The sequence below is a fragment of the Leptosomus discolor genome, chromosome 1, assembly GCF_034619465.1.
Source record: "Leptosomus discolor isolate bLepDis1 chromosome 1, bLepDis1.hap2, whole genome shotgun sequence".
Taxonomy (NCBI): Eukaryota; Metazoa; Chordata; class Aves; order Leptosomiformes; family Leptosomidae; genus Leptosomus; species Leptosomus discolor.
In genome coordinates this window covers 202,319,612-202,338,526 of record NC_141391.1, presented here as the reverse complement: position 1 = coordinate 202,338,526, position 18,915 = coordinate 202,319,612, and the positions used below count along the sequence as shown (strand labels likewise).

Here is an 18,915-nt window from a genome sequence, read left to right as displayed (position 1 = left end):
ACTGAAAATTGTGTGGACTTTCTAGCGGATAACCTTATGGTACATATTGCAGTAGTTATTTTTCAAACTGCTGTCATGTAATGAATGTTCATAAAATGGCCGTTTTACCATTATCAACTGCAATTTGAGTTTTCTGGGTTTAAGAACAATACAAATGCAGAATTAAAGAACAAGTCACATTAAGAAACCCCAAAATTTCAAAATCCAATTAATTTGCTGTTAAAGAGAAATGCCCTTGGTGGTCCAATGCCTGCAGTGTTCTTAAGTACAAAGAAAAATTTATTGGAAAACACAATTTAATATATTAGGTTTATTGGTGATCTCCCAGTGTGATTTGAAGTAGATCCCCCCCTTCTTAAATAGGGAACAACTTAAGAGGCATTCGATTTCAATAGCGTATCATACAGGATGCCGCAGTGTTTGAAACCTGTTTTTCAATATATTGAGTGCAGTAGAGTTCAGGGCTGGGTGCAGGTAGCTATCAGGTGCAATGAAAAACTGCAAGAAATTCTGCAAAAGATCTTTAGGTTGTCTGTGAAAAATATTCTAGCCTGATCATTTCCACATTCAAATGAGTAATTGGACTACTTTACACTTAGCTACATGTACCTCTTGAATTTATCACAGAAAGAAGTATCAGCGGAAAGCAGTGACAAGCAGAGTTTACTCCTCAAAGGCAGCCAGGATGAAGTGGCAGTTACTTGAACGCAGAGTGACTGATATCATTATGCAGAGGATGACCATTTCCAACATGGAGGCAGATATGAACAGGTTACTTACGGTGGGTGGTCTACTACGCACTGTGCATTGTTGTATCGTCATATTAAAGAGAGAGCGAGCAATGCATTTACATTTGCTGTAAATTAGTTGCTGTGATGGTGGCATAGGCAAAGTGACTTGGATTCTATTGCAGTCAGTGAAGACACTCTCAACTCCACTAAGCATTTGGGCCGTGGGATTGCTGTGCTTAATGAGAAATAAAAAGCACATTAATGGGATCATGCAAATATATGAATATATTCACCTATATAACTTCTTCCTGTAGAGATCATGTGTTAATTAAAGTATAACAAGGAAAACAAAACAAAAAGGAGCTTAAATGCCCTAAGTGTTTAATAATTCCTTTTTATGTAATGTCATGTCTTTGTGGAAAATAGCAACGTGAAGAACTTACAAAGAGAAGAGAAAAGCTTTCAAAGAAAAGGGAGAAGCTCATCAAGGATGGGTGTGGCAGTGAAGCAGATAGAAATGTCCAAAACATTAATGAAGAGATGGAATCACTAACTGCGAATATAGACTACATTAATGACAGCATTTCTGACTGCCAAGCAAACATTATGCAAATGGAGGAAGCAAAGGTATGTCAAATAAAAATGCAAAAATGGTGAAATGAAGACAAGAAAACCCAACTGTGTTAGCCTTGAAAATGGTCTCATTTAGAAATGAATTTTGTTTTGGCCGCTTAATTATTGAATCAGGAAGTGAAAATTGGTGAAAAAGGGTGAAATTTGAAATGAAGTGTTTCGTTTCTACATCTGAACTTCCATATCTGAGTTTTAATGTAATGCAAGTTAAGATTGCAAAGCATTTAAATGTCAAAGCTGATGCTTTCTATTCTGCTGGCTTTAAATTAATATAATTCTTGGAACTGAAAGCTAACAGGTTGTATCCTCTTCCTGCATCTGTTGATATGCTTCCACTCCCTTGTATTAGTTTTGTATACTTTAAATAGATTTAAATATTTTTGTATGTGAGCATTTGTGTAAATTCTTTAGATGGCATTTTATTATATTTTCAATTATGGAACAGTGGTTTTCTCTAACTAAAGAGCTTTTTCAGACCAAGTTGCTTGTTTAGGGTTGACATTTTCAAATAGCAATTTAGTATAAGGAAATTGTCCATTACAATTGATGTAGAAAATTGAATGTTACCAGAAGTAGTGAAATACAAATATGAAAATTCTTACAATGCCCATTATACATGATCTAGCAGGAAGAATCCACCATGTACAATCTCCTCAGTCTCTTGGCACGTGGTAGCTTGAAGTCTGAACTGTAATACTTAAATATTTTTTTATGTCAGTGCTTGAGTTCTTCCTCTCCTACCTTGGGCTAATATCTGCTTTAATGCATGTTACATCACCAGCAGCTTCTCCTATTTTACTCACGTTAGGGTTTCTTGAATTTTGGAAGGCGTGGTGCCAAGGTTACAGGACTTTACCTGTAAAGAAGTAGTGGACACAAAAGGCTTAATAATTCTTAAGGATATCAGAGTACTTAATACTGACTGAGAATAATCAGAAGAAAAATGAGGAAAAGACTAGGGTGAGAAGTCTTTAAATGGATGAAGGCTGAAGAGATTGAAGAAGTGTGCTCTTTTCTGCATCCGCTGCAATAGCTTAGCTTGTAGAAAGAAGGGATTTGAGGTTGGGTTTGATAAGAGCTTTCTAATAGGAAAGAAACAGAAACACTGGAAGAGACTAGGAAGGCTACAATCTGTACTGTGGGCTGTCTGGGGGATAGTTTGGAAAAGTTGTCTTTCAGACTTGATTTAGAGGTACCAAGGGGATGATCTGGGTGTTTTGCATCATCTTCCCTGTTTCTGTTTTCTGTGATTACTGTAATGATTTTTTTTTTTTAAAAAAGGCGTTTTTCACAATCTGACTGTCTTTATTGTTGCATGTGTAGGAAGAAGGAGAGACTTTGGATGTAACAGCAGTGATTAATGCTTGCACTTTGACAGAAGCTCGATATTTGCTTGACCACTTCCTCACAATGGGTATCAATAAGGTAAGCCATTAAGTGAAATGCGTGTGCCAGGACTATGCCGTGTACCAGGAACATAGCTGTGCTGATGTGAAGACTGACTAATGTGCGCTAGATGAAGCAAAGCTGGTCAACGCTACTGAGTCACGCTCAGTTCTCAGTGTGAAGGCTCTTGGGATCCATTGTCCCCATCAACCTGTTGCCTGTTTTTCAACTCCCCGTAGAGCCTACTTCACTCTACTAATTACCTCATATTGTTGCTATAAGAGCACACTAGCTTTTCATAATCTCTTCCTATGTTTTTCAACAAGCTCCAAAAGAATGCTCAGGATCTTTTTCTTTGAAGTATATATTGATGCTTGGCATACTTTAGTCAGACTTCTGCTTTTGAGTAGAGCAGTAGGGGCTTTTTCTGAACGACTTGGGGAGTATCATTTTCAAAATGAGAATTTGGCAGTTTATAACCCTGTGCACACATGTATCATATGCTCTTGCTGCTGCTTTTCTTTCCGTTTGGAGGCCGTACTCAGCATCATTGAATCGAATTAAAGATTTCAAGGCTACTGAAATGGGCTTTGCGTCAGTCCCACTGCCCAATTCTCCGTTCTTTTTTTGTATTCTTGTTTCGTGCAGGTAATCAGAAAAGTTTGTGTGGTTTCTACTTTAAAAAAATAAACGAAAATAAAATTCCCACAATAACATTGGCTTCTGAAAATTTAATTTTTTTGACTGCTTTTAGCCCTTGGGTGAGTTGAATGGATACCTGATTCCTTGCAGCAGAGTTAATATGAGAAAAGTACTTCTGACTTGCTCTGTTAACAATTTCTCCTTATCATGATAAAAAGCTGTGTCATGTGAAGGTATTTCTTCTCTTTCTGATAAGTAATTATTGTGTTGAAAAACTGAAGGTACATTTTCTTGCAAAATTGTTCGTGCCTGCTGTCTGTTTTATTGTTTGTTTCCACATGCAAACTGTGTCTATTGATCTGTTATTTTAGTTCATGATGAAATCAGAATCTAATGTGAAAGTCCATAGTACTGCACTTCTTTCTCAAGTGCTAGCACTCAAAGTCCTCTGTTACTCTACAAGTCTTTCAGAAGATGTGTTGTAACTTCATTTTTCCGTACTGTTTCTTCTATTTGGAAACAGTTCTCTAAATTTTTTTGGCTACATTTTCTACAACTAAAAAATTCCCACTAATCCGTGGGCCTAGGGAAATTCCCTTAGAATGGATTCTCTCTTAAGTTAGGCCATGAGATCTTTCAGTGGAAGCTGAAAGTTCACTGAGTGATTCTGTAGAAAAGATTACAGTTCTGGGGTTGGGTTGGGTTTTTTCCTGTCGTTATCAGAGGTTCTGTTTTTCTGTTACCTATCAGAGGTAATAACTAAAAAAAAAACCAAACCCAAAACTTGTAAAAAATGGAGGTGGTGACTTTTTTACAGATGCTTACTACTCTTAAAGAAATGCAAAGTATCTATGAATTGTACTTGGGTGTCATGTCCAACTTAGCCACTAGATGCATATTTGCAAGGCAGAGACTGAAGGTCACAAGTTAAATGGCTAATGGGTGTGTCTTTTTTGTTTTTAAGAGACCTTTAGTTGACAGTTGATCCGTAGGATGTGAAAGGAAGGTTACAATGTACACATTGTTTGTGTTTGTAGTTTTAAAAAAGTTTTGACAATTCTCATTTTGTAACGAAAGAGTTTTTCTTTCTTTCTCTCTCCTAGGGTCTCCAAGCAGCTCAGAAGGAAGCTCAGATCAAAGTTCTTGAGGGACGCCTTAAGCAGACAGAAATTACTAGTGCTACTCAAAACCAACTGCTGTTTCATATGCTAAAAGAAAAAGCCGAGTTAAATCCTGAACTTGATGCTTTGCTGGGTCATGCTTTGCAAGGTAATTTTGTCATCTTGTATTCTGAAGTCAGCTGCATGTCATGTTTGCCTTTCATGCATGCTGTACTGGGCGTTCTAGGCTATTTCTTTTCTGAATAGATGCTGTATTTTAACATCTTTAACTCTATTTCAAAATTGATGTGCATGTATGTAATTTTTAAGTATATCCCCTCAGCAGTGAAATGTAGGAAATAAAAAAAAAATTCTTTATTATTGGGACTTTTGAATTTCAAGCATCTGCTAGTTATTTTTGTGAAAGACTATATGCATTTACAATTTGGTATAATTTTAACTTCTGAATGTGAAATTCTAAATATGCAACCATGTGCAACCATCATATGTTAGTGATTTTGAAAGTGTCATTGTATGTCTGTTACGGCATCTATTCTACTTCTCATGAGATGATATTAAGAAAAATTTAGACTACATTTGAGTACTTCTGTTTTATTTCTTTTTATAAATGGATATGTTTTGATTGGAGTGTTGCTTTTGTTTCCTTGTTGCTGTTATTTACACAGACCTAGATAGCGTACCACTGGGTAAGTATGATTAGCTTTCTGTGTACTGTACAGCTGCATGAGTTACTAATTCATTCATGTTCACTAACTGGTGTATCTTAGAATTTGTGAATGCGTGAAGTTTGCATGAATTATTCTGTAAATGTACTCGTTATCATGAGCTTACAGAGCATTTCTTCCTTTCTGAAACCACCCATAGCCTTTGTTAGATTTCTGGGATAAGAAGTGAACACGGTAAACAGAGTTGTATTTCAAATTTATGACTTGCTGCTTATGAACCCGTAGTACATTCAGACTACATAAAGCTATTTCATGACGTAGTACTGCTGTAGTTGTGAAAAATTCTGCCAGTCTTTTTAAGTCTGAAAAAAAAAAAAATTCTTAACATGCAGATCACATTTAACCTCTTGCAGATAGCTCATTTGGGAATGTAAGTGTTGTACAGAATGCAGATTATATCTCACTTTTTCAATTGGGTTTAGTTACTGACTTCACTGATTTTGAGGAGATGAGTCTTTGTTATTGCTGGTTTTAAATGATTCTCAAATTATGCTTATTTTCTCCCCTCCCTTGCTCCTAGCCACAAAATTGGCTGTTTGAAACTTGGAAAAAATATTCCTGGTGTCAGTAACTGTTCCTTCCCTATTGTCTTGTGTTACTTCTAATCCCATTATGCTGTCCTGTGCTAGTTTGCATAGGTATCTGGAACATTTCAAAAGCACAAGACTGCCTGTAAGTGTATAGGTCATTATCTAGTGTAAACTGGTGAGACAGGTGACACCTGAAGATCTATGTCAGGACATCTTGCTGTGTACAGCCAGTATTTATTCAGGAACCTCAGTGGTTATTAATATCATAGTGCATCTAAAATAGACCCTTAATGTGTGTGCATGTGTGTGTATTCACCCCTGTTGGAGTGAGAGCAATGTTTCTGCACCCAGGAAGTTCACATTGCATTTTCTTTAGCTCTGGACAGGCTTTTACTTTTTAACAGCATCTGGAGCAGTGAAAAGGCACTTGTTAGAGCTACTGTTTCAATACATTTATCGTCAACATTTTGTAGTATATATATCTCCTTAAAGAAGCTTTTTAACACTTTGCAAGCATGAACTGAAACTTTCAAAACACTTAAGCCACTTGGGACTATGCTAACGCTTTATAGGAAGGAAACTTCTATGCTGAACCAACCTCAGTCCACACTGAAATCCAAACTGTTGGTAGTAGTCTGTGTTTTGTAGATTACTAAGGGCTAAACTTTTTGAGTTGCAGGGAGATCAGACATTGTTGTAGCAAGGCTTTGAGGCTGGGACTGCCAGCTGGTTAGCAGGGACTCTGTTGGTGCAGGAGCTCCCTGATAACCTTACACGATTCCCAGGGCTGGAAGTGTGGGTGGCAGCAAATCCTGAAACCAGTTTCACCAGGCTGCCTGACAGCTCAGTGGCAGTACCCAGCCCGCCCCATTCCAAGCGGAGGGGTTGCACTTCTGGGGTGCTTGTGAACCGTTCCCTTGATGCCTGCTTTCAGCTCGGATATCTTCAAAAGTTCTTAGCCATTTGAATACACTTGACTTGAAGAAGATTGGTCGTTCGTCAGTGTAGTTGTGTACCTATATTCAAACGTAGACTTAAGGGTTCAGTCTTCAGCAAAGCACACCACAGGCTCAGGTTTTAAGCCTCCTAATGGGTTTTGAATGCGCATGTGCCTTGTGTGTGGATGAACCAGCTGCCATTTGCTTATGCCATCTGCTCTTGAGAAGAGGTAACATCACCATGAAGTTGAGTCCTGAAGTGTTGCTGGAGGGACTCCTTTCTGAAGAATTGTAGACATTGCTTTTCCTTCCCACCTGTGACATCTGGACGCTCATGGCTGTGACTCACAGCCATACCTGTGCAGATCTTGAGCGGGCTGGTCAAACGCCATTTCCTCTGTATGGACTGTGCTGGTGTGCTGCATTGTACTGGTACTGTCCAGTTCCTCTGCATGAGGACGGAGACAAGTTGTCAGAAAAGCTCTCCCTTGTTCTTCAGTCATTGGTTATTAGTAACCACCGCAGCTGCTCCTCACAAGCTCTGGTGCCTTTACTAACTTTATTGCTCCTTTCATCTCTTCTTGCTCAGGACTTCTTGCAGAATCTTGCTCTTCCGCCTCTTCTCATTTCTTTTGTTGATTCTGTGTGCTGGTTTCTACCTGGCAGCTTTGTGCAGTCTTCCTGGGCTGAATTGCAGACAAACTGAAGAAAAATATCAATACATGTCAGGTCATGTGAATGTGAGCCCACAATTAAAATCCTATCTTTTGTGGCTATCCCACACTTTCTACTTTTTTGCCTGTACAAGCTGATCATAAGTTCTTCGAGAAGAGGATGAAGTAACATCACCGTAATACGAATCTTGTATTTTTTAAAAATCCGTTTATTTTATTGATGCTGCTTTTGTGCCTTGCTGGAAGGAGCAGTACTCTAGATCTGCTCTTCTGCAGAAGTTAGCAAATAATGATATGTATAGAAAAGGTTTGATGTGGACTCGGATCCAGGATGGAACAAAAAAAAAAGTTCAGAGTGCTATTCCTGTGACCCTTGCTTTCTTTATAATATTGTTGTATTTTTGATAATTAAGATTACGTCGTTAAAACTGATACGGCAGCTGCATACCTCTGAAGTGCATTGCTTGTGTTGGTGCGAGATTGATGTATGGTTTTGACTTTTTCAGGAAAAATTTTTAGATGTAGCACACACAAGAAGGCAGCATTTTCCTTTTCTTCATTCCTCTCAGAATTCAACTGGAGACTATATATCTTTCATTCCTTTCTCCAAAGCATGAACTTGCACTTAAAACATATACATGGACGAACCTATTTTAATACGGGTACCAAATATATTGGCTCTATGCATTACAAATGGTATCTGCTTTCTGGCAGAAGTTAAATAAATAAACATAAAGCATATTTGATAATGAAGAGGAGATGTAATGGAGTATCACTAGGAGGTTACTTAACCCTTAAAATTTCATGGGAATGTTGAAAAAAATAAGGGACTTTGCTTGCGGGAATGTGTTACCTATGTCCTTAAACTAAGCTTAAAATGTGTTATTGTCATAATATGCAAGTTAGGGGATTTGGTTTCCCAACAGTTTGGAATTGTTTGTACATATGCCCTGAACCGGTTGCCTCAGCTTAATGTTTTGCACCGTTTGCATGCAGACATGTTAATCTGATGTTTGACAGTGTTAGTGAGTGACGTGCATGCTGGTTTTGTCTTTTGTGGACAGGTTTGTGTACCCATTTTACTTCAGGAGCATTTTTGCTGAACAGCTTCATTTTTACAATTAACTTCAATACAATTAATCTCTTTTTAGGAAGCAGTTCTATAGTAATAAATAGTGGCATCATCCTGTTTTGAAACCTAAATGCTTACATACTAATAAAGTGCTTGCTTCTTGTCAACCCAGATGATGCTGTTCTATATAAGCTGAGGCTGAGCCTCAGCTCACTAGTTAGCTAAAAATACTTTTTTTTTTTTCATTATAACCAGGCTGATTCTGTCTTAGAGCAAGAAGATTACAAAAAAAGAGGAGGAAGACACATCCTTGTTGTGCATTGATTTACATCCTGTATCTTCCATGTCTTGCAGTTAATTTCCTTTGCTTTATCTTCTCCCTTCCAGATTTCCTTCTAGAATGTATTTCTGTTTTTTTGTCATCCCTGTTGCTCTGCTACAATAAATAGAGGACCACATTTGGCACAGTATGTCTAGCTGTATGATTCATCTAGATTGTATGAAAAAAATTAGTTTAGATATCAGGAAAATTCAATGGGGACTGGCTAGCAAATAGTCAAGATATTTTGAAAACCTCTGGCTTTTGTATGCTGTTCGTCTACATTCAGCATTGTCTGAGGCGTTTTGTATAGCCCTTAAACCCCGTGTATCTGTTTCAACATGGACATACTAACATTATTCTTTTGGAAATTTTCTAGAAAATTTGGAAGATAGTACTGATGAGGATGCCCCATTGCATAGTCCTGGGACAGAAGGAAGGTGAGCAATCTTTGCTGACAGGTAACTGCATTTGGTTCTAGACAAAATACTGTCGCTTCCTCTTTTTGTTTCCTCTTCTCTTTCCTTTTCCTCATCATGTATCCATTAGGAGATACCTCTGGCATTGTTTTGTTCCACTTTGCCCACTGTTTCAGCAGAAAGAAGAATCAAAAATAAACGTTTTGCAAATAAGACTATTTTCTTTTTAACTGTGATGCAATTTTTTCTTTTAGTTCATTATCTTCAGATCTTCTGAAGCTTTGTGGTGAAGTAAAACCCAAAAGCAAGGTAGGCTGTACGATGATGATGATAATAATAATTTAATGGCACCTTCTGGGGAATGTTTTTGCTTTGCTCTAGAGACATTAATGATCAAAGACATGCAGAAGGTGAACTAATGTACCATTCATATGATTGGTATGCAATCTGCTTTTGTGTGATACTCCTCTCTGAGAAGCAATGATGAAATGTACTATTTCAATATTTTGTAGTTGAATTTTTATAGTTTCAGAATGAGATATGTTATTGCAATTACCAGCACTCCAAACTGGAGTAGATTTGCAGTTTAGTATTTGTTAGGCTACAGTTTAATGTTAATGCCAGTGGGAACTGTGAACATGCTTATTGTTTGCGATTTGCTTCTGTGGTCATAGAAATGTAAAGGAAGTTTATAAAAGAAACAGAAGTTTGACCTCCAGGCTCTTAATTACAGGTGGCATTGGAGGAGTATATCTAGGCTGACTGCAGTTTAATATTAACGGCAGTGGGAACTGGAAACATGCACACTGATTGCGATTTTGCCTGTGTGCTCACAGGAGCGTAAACCAAATTTGCAGCGTAAATAGCAGCTTAGCCTCCGCTCTTCCAACTGCAGTTGGCTTTGGAGGAATATATCTAAGTTGGCTGTTGTGTTATTGATAGTGTTCATTGGTGTGCAGCCCTTTGGGCAGGTAAACTGAGTGAGTTTCATCTGAAAATGTTGGCATAAAATAAGCGTGTCATTTTTGTAATGGCTCTGTTCAGACTGAACCTTTGCCTTCCCCAGTGGCCTTTGTTTCCCTGAGGAATAGAGCTTAATTTCACAGCGTCATTACACCTAACATGTATGATCAGGTTTTTAAGAATGGCTCTGTTGCACAAAGCTTGGCTCCTTTGTCAGGTTTTGTGTGTTTTCAAATTGTTGAAACGCTGAGTGCATCTTAATTCACATTGGTCTAAAGTACTTTTAAAGTGACATAAGCTAAGTAAGAAGCAGAGTTTTTATATCAGAAGAAGCATTGGTGTAAGAATTCACACTTTGCTTTATTCCTCTCTGCTTTATGTAGTTTCATTTGGATAAACCTTAGGAGAGTAATATTGTACTCCTGTAGTATTGACAGGCACTTGTAGCTGGTTGAAAGGATATCCTTGGAAACCAGTTGTCAATGCTGTTGAATTTGGCTTGCCTCCTCTGAAAAGTTGCTGTAGAGTAGAGGTGAGCTCCTTATTTTAATTTCCAAAGGTAGTGCCAAGTGAATGGAGGTGGATGCTAGTTACCAGCTGATGATAAGCCCAAATGTAGCACTCTTGACATGTACCGTGAAATGTTAAAGTCACAACTTGGTGTTAATTTGTCTCCAGGCCCGCCGGAGGACCACTACCCAGATGGAATTGCTGTATGCAGACAGCAGTGATTTAGTCCCCGACGGTAGTGCTGCAGACTCTACTTTGGCTGGCCCTCTTGCATCAGTTACAGAAACCCAAGAAAGCGGGATGGCTGCTGACACAAATGATACTTCTGCTAGGGACAGAGAGTTTATTCCCCCACCATCTGGCTTACCTTCTAAGATAGGCAGCATGTAAGTTTGGCCATGCTGTACTAATTATCCTTTGCTTTTAAAGAATGCATGTTGCCAATTTCTTGTAATCTATTGTTTTAACTTTATAAAGGAGGTTGATATACTTGAAGCTTACTAAATAATACTGACAAAACTCCTCCTTCTTTTCTGCCATCACCACTCTAGAAAGTATAAATGCATTGTTATAGGTGTTTCTTGTGGAAGATAGAAGTTATGTTATGTTGCTTTGTCACAGTATAATTATTGTAGCCTTGTTTTTAAGTAGTGTGAAAAATCCATCCAGTACCTTGGATACTTTGCTATATTAGTGCTATGGGAAATGCACATTCTAGGGAGGTAGTGAAAATGTGCTTAGAATAGCAGAAGACTAAAAAACCACCAGCCCAAAACTGCAACCCAAAAACTTCATATTATGTAGTAATTGTATCTGGTCTTAACTACTAGCTAAAACCTTTCTGTGAGTCATCTTGTGTGGACTATGCTTAAAATGAAGAAGCCTATACAATAATAGAGCATGCAAGTGTAAAGTTGAAAGAAACATGTTGGATGATATGATTCCTCAAAAGTACTTTCTATTTGCAGGTTGCACTTACCTGCAGAACAGTTTTACTAGTTGAAAGTATTACTTGATGCCAAATAGAACTAAAAATTTTATTTATTTTTTTTACTTTGGGGCCAGCAGGTGTCTCTCACTCACTTTTTTTTTTTCCCCTCTTGCTCATGCTGTTCTTTTTGTATCTACCAATATCACTGTCGGTTGTTACCTATTCACTCCTAGAGACCCTTTTCTTAGCTTTTTAGGTACTAGCTCCTATATTGCACATGCTCATGCATAAACTGAATGCGCTTGCCACGTCCAGTGATATGGAAAAACTGTGTCCCATAGCTATCTTCATGTTACAGATTCTGGAATTAGGCATCTTTCACTCTCCTTCTGTCCTATTTGCATAATATTTTTTACAGCAGTCTCCATCTAATGTACTTTTGCAATTTGTATTATTTTTACTATATATTTCTAGCATGTGCTTGAGGTGGCAATCATGAACAGTAAAACACTGCTGACAGCAATTATTAACCCATGCTGATGGCTTCAGTGCATTTTACAAGTAGAATCTGCTTGGAAAGAATGCTTTTGGGGGTGAGGATAGGTGAAGAAAACCCACTTGTTTCAGCAGTTAGTGTTGAAATCACTAGAGACATTTGAAGCTTCAAGATTTAAAACATCAAGTGTTATGACCTGGCATCCAAGACTCAGGTAATACCAACTTTTGCCTCACTTCATCTTCTAGAATGTATCAATTTGTGAAAGAAAGCCAGCAACGAGGCAAACCAGGATTTTCCAAAAACTCTGCTCTATGAACATTAGAGTGTTATGCTCTGTCAGTAAATCAATTCAATTAGCAGTAGGCCTTGCATATATCTTTGGGTGATTATTGATCATGTTTTAGCGGATAAGCGATCAAAAATTCCCACAGTCAGTCTACAGTGGCTTCCTCACTGTACTTGAGATGCTTTTTCAAAACTAGAACTCGGTATATACTTTTATACAGTATTGCTGGTTTTGCTGGTCACGAGTTGTCTTTCTTTGTGAGCCTCTTGGCCTTTCTATATGGGCCTGTAGTGCCATCATAGCTCTTGTAATAAGATACATTCTTGTGGAGCAGAATGTGTTCTTGTCTGCAATAAACGTTATCTCCTTTGTGACACTTAAGTGGCATTTAGGGATGTAGAAGCAGTAACAGTGGTCCGCAATATGCATTCTCTGGAAGTGACAGAGATTAATTATTTGCTTAGGTGCAAATCCAGCTGTCTGCATAGGTACAAACTGCTCCACTCTGGTAACCCCTCAGTTTTCTCCTATTCTGTGGTGATTCAGCAACACACCTAAATGCACATGGGCAACAGTGAGTTTGATTGGAATTCTGCATACAAAGATGGCTCGTGCTGTTGTCCTTTGATGCTCAACTCATCTACAGCAGCCTCTTCAGAGTGGGGTGGTCTCCTGTAGGTCTTGTGCCAGCTCTGTTCAGATGTCTCTGATAATCCTGGGAAATCTAAAGGGCACCAGAAACCTGTAATTAGGTATGTGTCTTGCTCCCTTTCATTCAGGTCACTGACATCATACACCTGTTTTTTACATCTATGCTTAGGAAGTTCATTCCAGTAAGACTGCTGCATTTTTATAATACCTGCATTTCCAGGCTTTTAAAAAGATTTCATAACATGATTGTGTTCTTTACACCACCTTCTGAGGGTGTGCCACTGTGGAGTCAAAGATGGAAGACTCAAGGGGCAGATAGAGAGTGAGCAAGAGGGAGCTGGCTCCATGTCTGGGTATGTAGGATGCTGGTATTAGGCAGAGGAGCTTGAGTTCCAGTTTCTGGTGTGGCTTATTTAGTCTAGTAGCTGCACAGCAGACACATAGGCACCCGTGGCAGCGGAGACTATACTCAAGTTTGTCATCCTTGCTGAAAGATCTAGCTGTCAGACTGATCGTAGAATTTGCCTTGTGACCCTGGACTTTTGCATTCCTAAATGCATACTGGTCCAGCATAAAAAGAGGGAGGGAGTGTGTCCTGTTCCCCTTCTTTTTATGTCCTTAGCTGACTATGCCTAGAGGTAAGGGAGCCCTGCAGAGAAATGGGCGCTCTGGCCTTGAGGAGAAAAATGGACCCACCTTTCCCTTCTTTTTGTGTACTTCAGCTGCTACGCTTCTGTGCAAAACGAGACAGGTTGTCACTTGTCCTCCTTTTCCTGTTTCTTGAAGACCCTGGGGGACTCCAGGGTCTACACACAACTCTTGGCACTAGGTCCCACAGGTACAACCTTCACCTTCCAGTTAGGGCTTGTGTTTAGCTTGCATGTGATCACTTGAGACAGTCCGTCTCAGCTACTTGAGTCAAGTAGCTGTTCTTGGTTGTGCTGTCCTTCCTTGTTAAATCATGTTGTTCTGTACGCCAGTCACCAGATGGATGTTATATATCACAAACATCCTTTCAAGGGAAACTGCTAGAGCTTTTCTTATGCAGAGAATTTGCAGCTATGTAGATCCAGAGCCTGTAGACCTCTGAGACCAGAAACTAGTTAGTAACTGTGTCAGGAAGGTGGCCTGCCAACTGAACTTCGTCTGCTTAACAAAGCAGTGTGGCACAAAAGCCCTTTCAGAATGTGCTTTCTCTCTTTTAGTGAGTGTTTCTGGTCCTTATATTCATAGAAACAGCTTCTAAATGCGTGAAAAAAATGATAAACCAAAGCAAATGTTGCTTTTCTGATTGCCCAGCTAGTGAGAAACGGGAATTCTGAAGCGTGGAGACAATCCAGATTCCCTTCTTTTTTTGACTGTGGTGAAATGATGACATTTGGGTGTCGACATTAGTATTGCACTCTTGATCTTTTTGCTGTTTTTAATGGGGCTTAAAAGGTCGGGAGAAAAAACACAGTGACTGTTGAACTGGTATTATTTCAGAGAAAGAATTAGAGATACAAAGGAGGGATGGAAAGCAAGGAAGAAGGGAAAAGGGGATGAAGAAAAGCAATGTTATAGTAGTCAGGCTGTCAATGGGAAATACTTTTTCTCACTTCCTAATTTTGAATTTGATATTGAAATGTGAATATGTTAATACAAAGTTCAATTTGTATGTAAGTGTCAGCATGATTTCTCTGTTCTTCATGTCTGTAAGTGGTCTGTTGTAGATGAAAGTTGTGGAATCTGAAATTGTAGATCTTAGTCAGACCTTCCATCTTCTCTATGGTCTTAATTTGAGATGCATACTCTGCTGTATTTCTTTTAGTCAGTCTCTTTTATTACTAAATTAGTAGTCTCCTTTGCATATTCGGTATCTGGCTCTTCATATGTTGATGATCTATGAAAGTTAATAAACTTGGTGTATTTTTCTGTTAAAATGTGAGAACAAATTTAGAGTTCGTAGATTCAAGGGAAACTATAATAGATTAAGCACATTCTGAAATTTGAATTCTGAGTGGGAGAATGACAGCTAATGTAAGAAAAGCAATTTTGTAAAGGGCCTTAAAGTAAGATAATGATTCCTCTTGCTTTAGTTCTAGACAGCCATCTCTGTCAGAGAAGAAGATACCTGAGCCTTCACCCTTAGCAAAGAGAAAAGCCTATGAGAAAACAGTGGAAAAGACAAAGGCAAAAGAACAAAAACTGTAAGATTCTTTTAAATTTATTTTCCCTGAAATAATGTTAACCTTGGGTATATTTAATGAAAAATAATTTTTTTTTTTTCTATTTCTTTAGTTCTAGGACGATTTTTGTTGTTGGCAGTGAAATTATTCACTGCTAAACTTCTGTGTGTGGGGTTTTTCAAGGTATTTTTCTGTACAAAATAACTCGGGAGCAGAGCCCTGAGAAAACATCCTTTGGAGCATTTGCAAATGACTGGGTTTTTTCTTTTTTAAATGAAAATCATCAATTTATCTAGGAAACTGCAGTTATAAGAATTTCTTCATTTTTACATATGTGTGTTTTCTGCTTGGAGCTTTCGCTGTTGGCACATAAACTTTGAACGTGGTGCCACCTTGCACTCTGCAGCAGTTTGTGGTCTTAAGTTTATTGCCTTCTCTGGGAAACGTCTGTAGCTAGCATTATAATTTTATTTATTCGCTTAAGAAAAGAGCATCTAACATTTGAGGCATGTTGCATTTAACTTCTCTAACCATTCATAACCTGTTAAAGAAGATGTTCTTTTTTTCTTGTAGCTCAGATTCTGGAGCCCCAGAGGCTAGTGTGTCACCTCCTACTTCCCCACCAAGCCGGCCCCGTAATGAAATGAATGTTTTTAGTCGTCTTACTGTTTCTCAGGGAAACACATCAGTTCAGCAGGATAAGTAAGTCACAGAGGGAAGCCTCAGCCCCCAACCAGGGAATTGCAAAATGCGCTCAAGTTATCAGTATAGTATCCATTAGGTATTTTGCCCTTCTCCTGCAGGACAAGAGGAGCCTTTTCTCATGTTTTCGTGTAGTTTTCAAAGAAAATATTTTAAACTTCCATGGAACCATTGTAAAAATTCAAGAAAAGCAATTTCCTGCTGAACCTTGTTTCCTGTTTTCTAGGCTATGTCTGGTATTTGTAGTTTTAAACTACAAATACAAAAAATAAATAGAAAAAAACGGTAGAATTCTTAGATCTATGTGTATTTGTGTGCGTGTTTACACTTGAAAGTAGGATTTAGCTTAGGAAATAGTGCTTTTGACAATTATTTGGTTACTCCAGCGTTTCTCTGAGTGTTGTCACAACAGCACCCCAGAGGATGGGATGTTGAAATACCTAGAAAGCTGTTGTTTAGAAGTTATCCAAATTGTTGAATGGACTGACTTTAGGAGGTGATCTGGAGGAGCAGATGATATTCATACCTTGTTTAGAAGGAGTAGAGCTCAGTTTCCTCTCGTTTTAGGCAGCTATTAGAAGCCTTACTCCAAACTGCAGTGGATTTGAGCAAAGTCATTGCAGGTTTCAGTACTGGTACTAGTGCCATACAGTGCTTATGAACTGCAACTCGGACTTGGAATAAACCTTTAGTTCTGACTGTAGCAAGACAAGAAATTGCTCTTGTCTGTTTGCACTAACGTGTTTTTTTTTGTAAAAATTCTTTTTTTTTTAAAAATTTTTTTAGCGATCTACAGAGTCACCACATACCAAGCAGTAGCTTGCAAGGCTTTCGGTAGTTTAACTGTGCTTGTAACTTCTTTATCTTAGCTATGTATCCTTTATCTTACTGCTAACTCCCACCTAACCCTTTTCATTTTCTCTGGACTGACTTTGAAGTCAAATTGAAACTGCTGAATGTGTTTGATTTGAGTTGAAAATGAAGGACATCTTAAGACATACTGCAAATGTTTGTGTCAGGGTGGGGAGGGGGGATGGTGGGGATTTTTTCTTGTGTGTTTTCTTGATTTTTATTTTTAAATGTTTTTGAAAATAAGAGGTGAAGGATTTTGAACTTAGGATCATTTGCAAATTGCTGTTCTTATTTCAGTGGGCTATCAAGACATTTAATATTTATATTTTTATGTTTAATATTTTACATGTTTCTTCTACACTTAACAGGCATTGATGTTCTGATTTTTTTTTTCCTTTTGATATTTTCAAGAAGCACTATGTTATGGAGGTTAAATTATGCATCCATCTTCTCCTTTTACTTTATTGCCTTTACTCTGTTAAGAAAATGTTGAGGAAATAAGAAATAGCTCAGGTGCTGTTACTCAGCTTCTTGGGCTGAGACAGTCTACCAGTGTAACTTCCTGCTGAGAGTGATATTTTAAGATGATTATTCTGCCTCGCACCCCCCATTATCACAGCTTTAAGGTATACCCTGAGCAATGCTGCGTACTGTATGGATTTGCATTGCTTTTCTGAACTGGCCATGCTGTTGTTTGTTCTTCTCATATGGAGGCTTTACTTTGCTGATACCTATATTCTTTCTCCTCACAATTCCACCACTGTTGATTGTAGGTCTGATGAAAGTGATTCCTCTCTGTCGGAGGTACACAGGTACTCTCTCTTTCTCTTTTCCGTTTTCTTGGCATCTCTCAGTGAAGTTACCCCGGTTCTTAGGAAATTTCATTTTGCTGCATGATTTTTCCTGATACTTGTCCACTATATCTCTTTTGCTTTTGCCAGAAGTTTAAAAATCTGAAATTTTGGTCAAGCATGTCTCCCCCTTTACTTTTTTAGGGTGTTCTTTATTGTTGTTGAGCATGTCTGTTTTTTTCTTATTAAATGAAGTATGGTATAAACCTTTCCTTGGACATATTCTTTCTCTTTGTTTTCGTTAAAAAAGGAGGAGCAGACATTTTCTTAGGTTTTATGTGCTTCTGTCTGTCTTTTTGTTTTTCTTGTTCAGTTGTATGCTTTGGTCACTAAAAAATAAGTCCCAGTGTAAATAAAAGTCAGTAGGTTTTTTAATTGTGTCTTTGTGACAGAATGCACAGTGGCTTAAGAGATGAAAGAAATGTCCCCACTCATCTTCCTAAGCTGTAGCTTAGGATTTTGGTAATCGGTGAAAAATCAGTTTATCAAGAGGAGGGCAGTCAAAGGGCTGATAATGTGATGGTAGCTTTGTCTGGTGATTGTAGCAGTCATAGCATTTTTTTTTTTGTCTGTAGATTTCGGAGCACTGCACATAAGTAGATAAATAGCTTCAGGACATGTATTTTACATGGCTTGTGAAGGGAACAAGTGTGTGAGAACAGCAGTAGGAATAACTCAGTCTAGAGGCAGCATGATCCACTGGGGAATACTACAGAGAAAACCATATTAGTTTTGAGCAGTTTAGAAAACAAAGGCATGGAGATCTGAATTAATAATAAATAAAAAGGTGCAGTTTGAAAGCTGAATGCCTCTCCAAAATGGGGAAGTCAATGTCAAACAATTTCAAGCAATATTAATATTAGTAAAATAAAAAGAGGTTTGTGGAGGAGTAATGAATTATGTGAATGAAGATGTCCTGAGCAGTAGAAATGTATAAAATAGTAATTTCTAAGACTGTGCTAGATAAACCAGCTAATTGTCACAAAGTTAGATAGTATCAGGAAGGACGTTCTCCTTCCTGTAGCAAACTTCTGGGTAACATTATGGAATTCTTACATTTTCCTAAAGCATCTGATACTTTTTGGTTTGGTTTGGTGAGATAGGGCTATGGCTTAGTTCCTTTTTCTCACAGTTACTTATGTAATCCCTAGAAGACCATGACAGTGAGTGTTACCTGGAAGCTGGTCATATAATCATAGAATGCCAGGTTGGAAGGGACCTCAAGGATCATCTGATTCAACCTTTCTTGGCAAAAGTCACAGCATTGTGTTGCATGTTTGTGGGCATTACCTTGGGGCTTTTCTACGCTTCC

The 18,915-nt window shown here is 38.2% G+C and overlaps 1 protein-coding gene across 1 annotated transcript in view; it reads left to right on the top strand.

The window, feature by feature from the left end:
* The window catches only part of KIF21A (kinesin family member 21A), a 91,530-nt gene that overhangs the window by 59,600 nt on the left and 13,015 nt on the right, over window positions 1-18,915 (top strand). Inside the window, exons 20-30 of the mRNA XM_086462370.1 lie at window positions 628-781; window positions 1,158-1,358; window positions 2,688-2,789; window positions 4,496-4,661; window positions 5,179-5,199; window positions 9,151-9,211; window positions 9,445-9,499; window positions 10,832-11,049; window positions 15,109-15,219; window positions 15,772-15,900; window positions 17,526-17,564. Of these exons, the coding sequence (XP_086318496.1) occupies window positions 628-781; window positions 1,158-1,358; window positions 2,688-2,789; window positions 4,496-4,661; window positions 5,179-5,199; window positions 9,151-9,211; window positions 9,445-9,499; window positions 10,832-11,049; window positions 15,109-15,219; window positions 15,772-15,900; window positions 17,526-17,564 (1,257 nt within the window). The remainder of the gene's footprint in view (window positions 1-627; window positions 782-1,157; window positions 1,359-2,687; window positions 2,790-4,495; window positions 4,662-5,178; window positions 5,200-9,150; window positions 9,212-9,444; window positions 9,500-10,831; window positions 11,050-15,108; window positions 15,220-15,771; window positions 15,901-17,525; window positions 17,565-18,915) is intronic.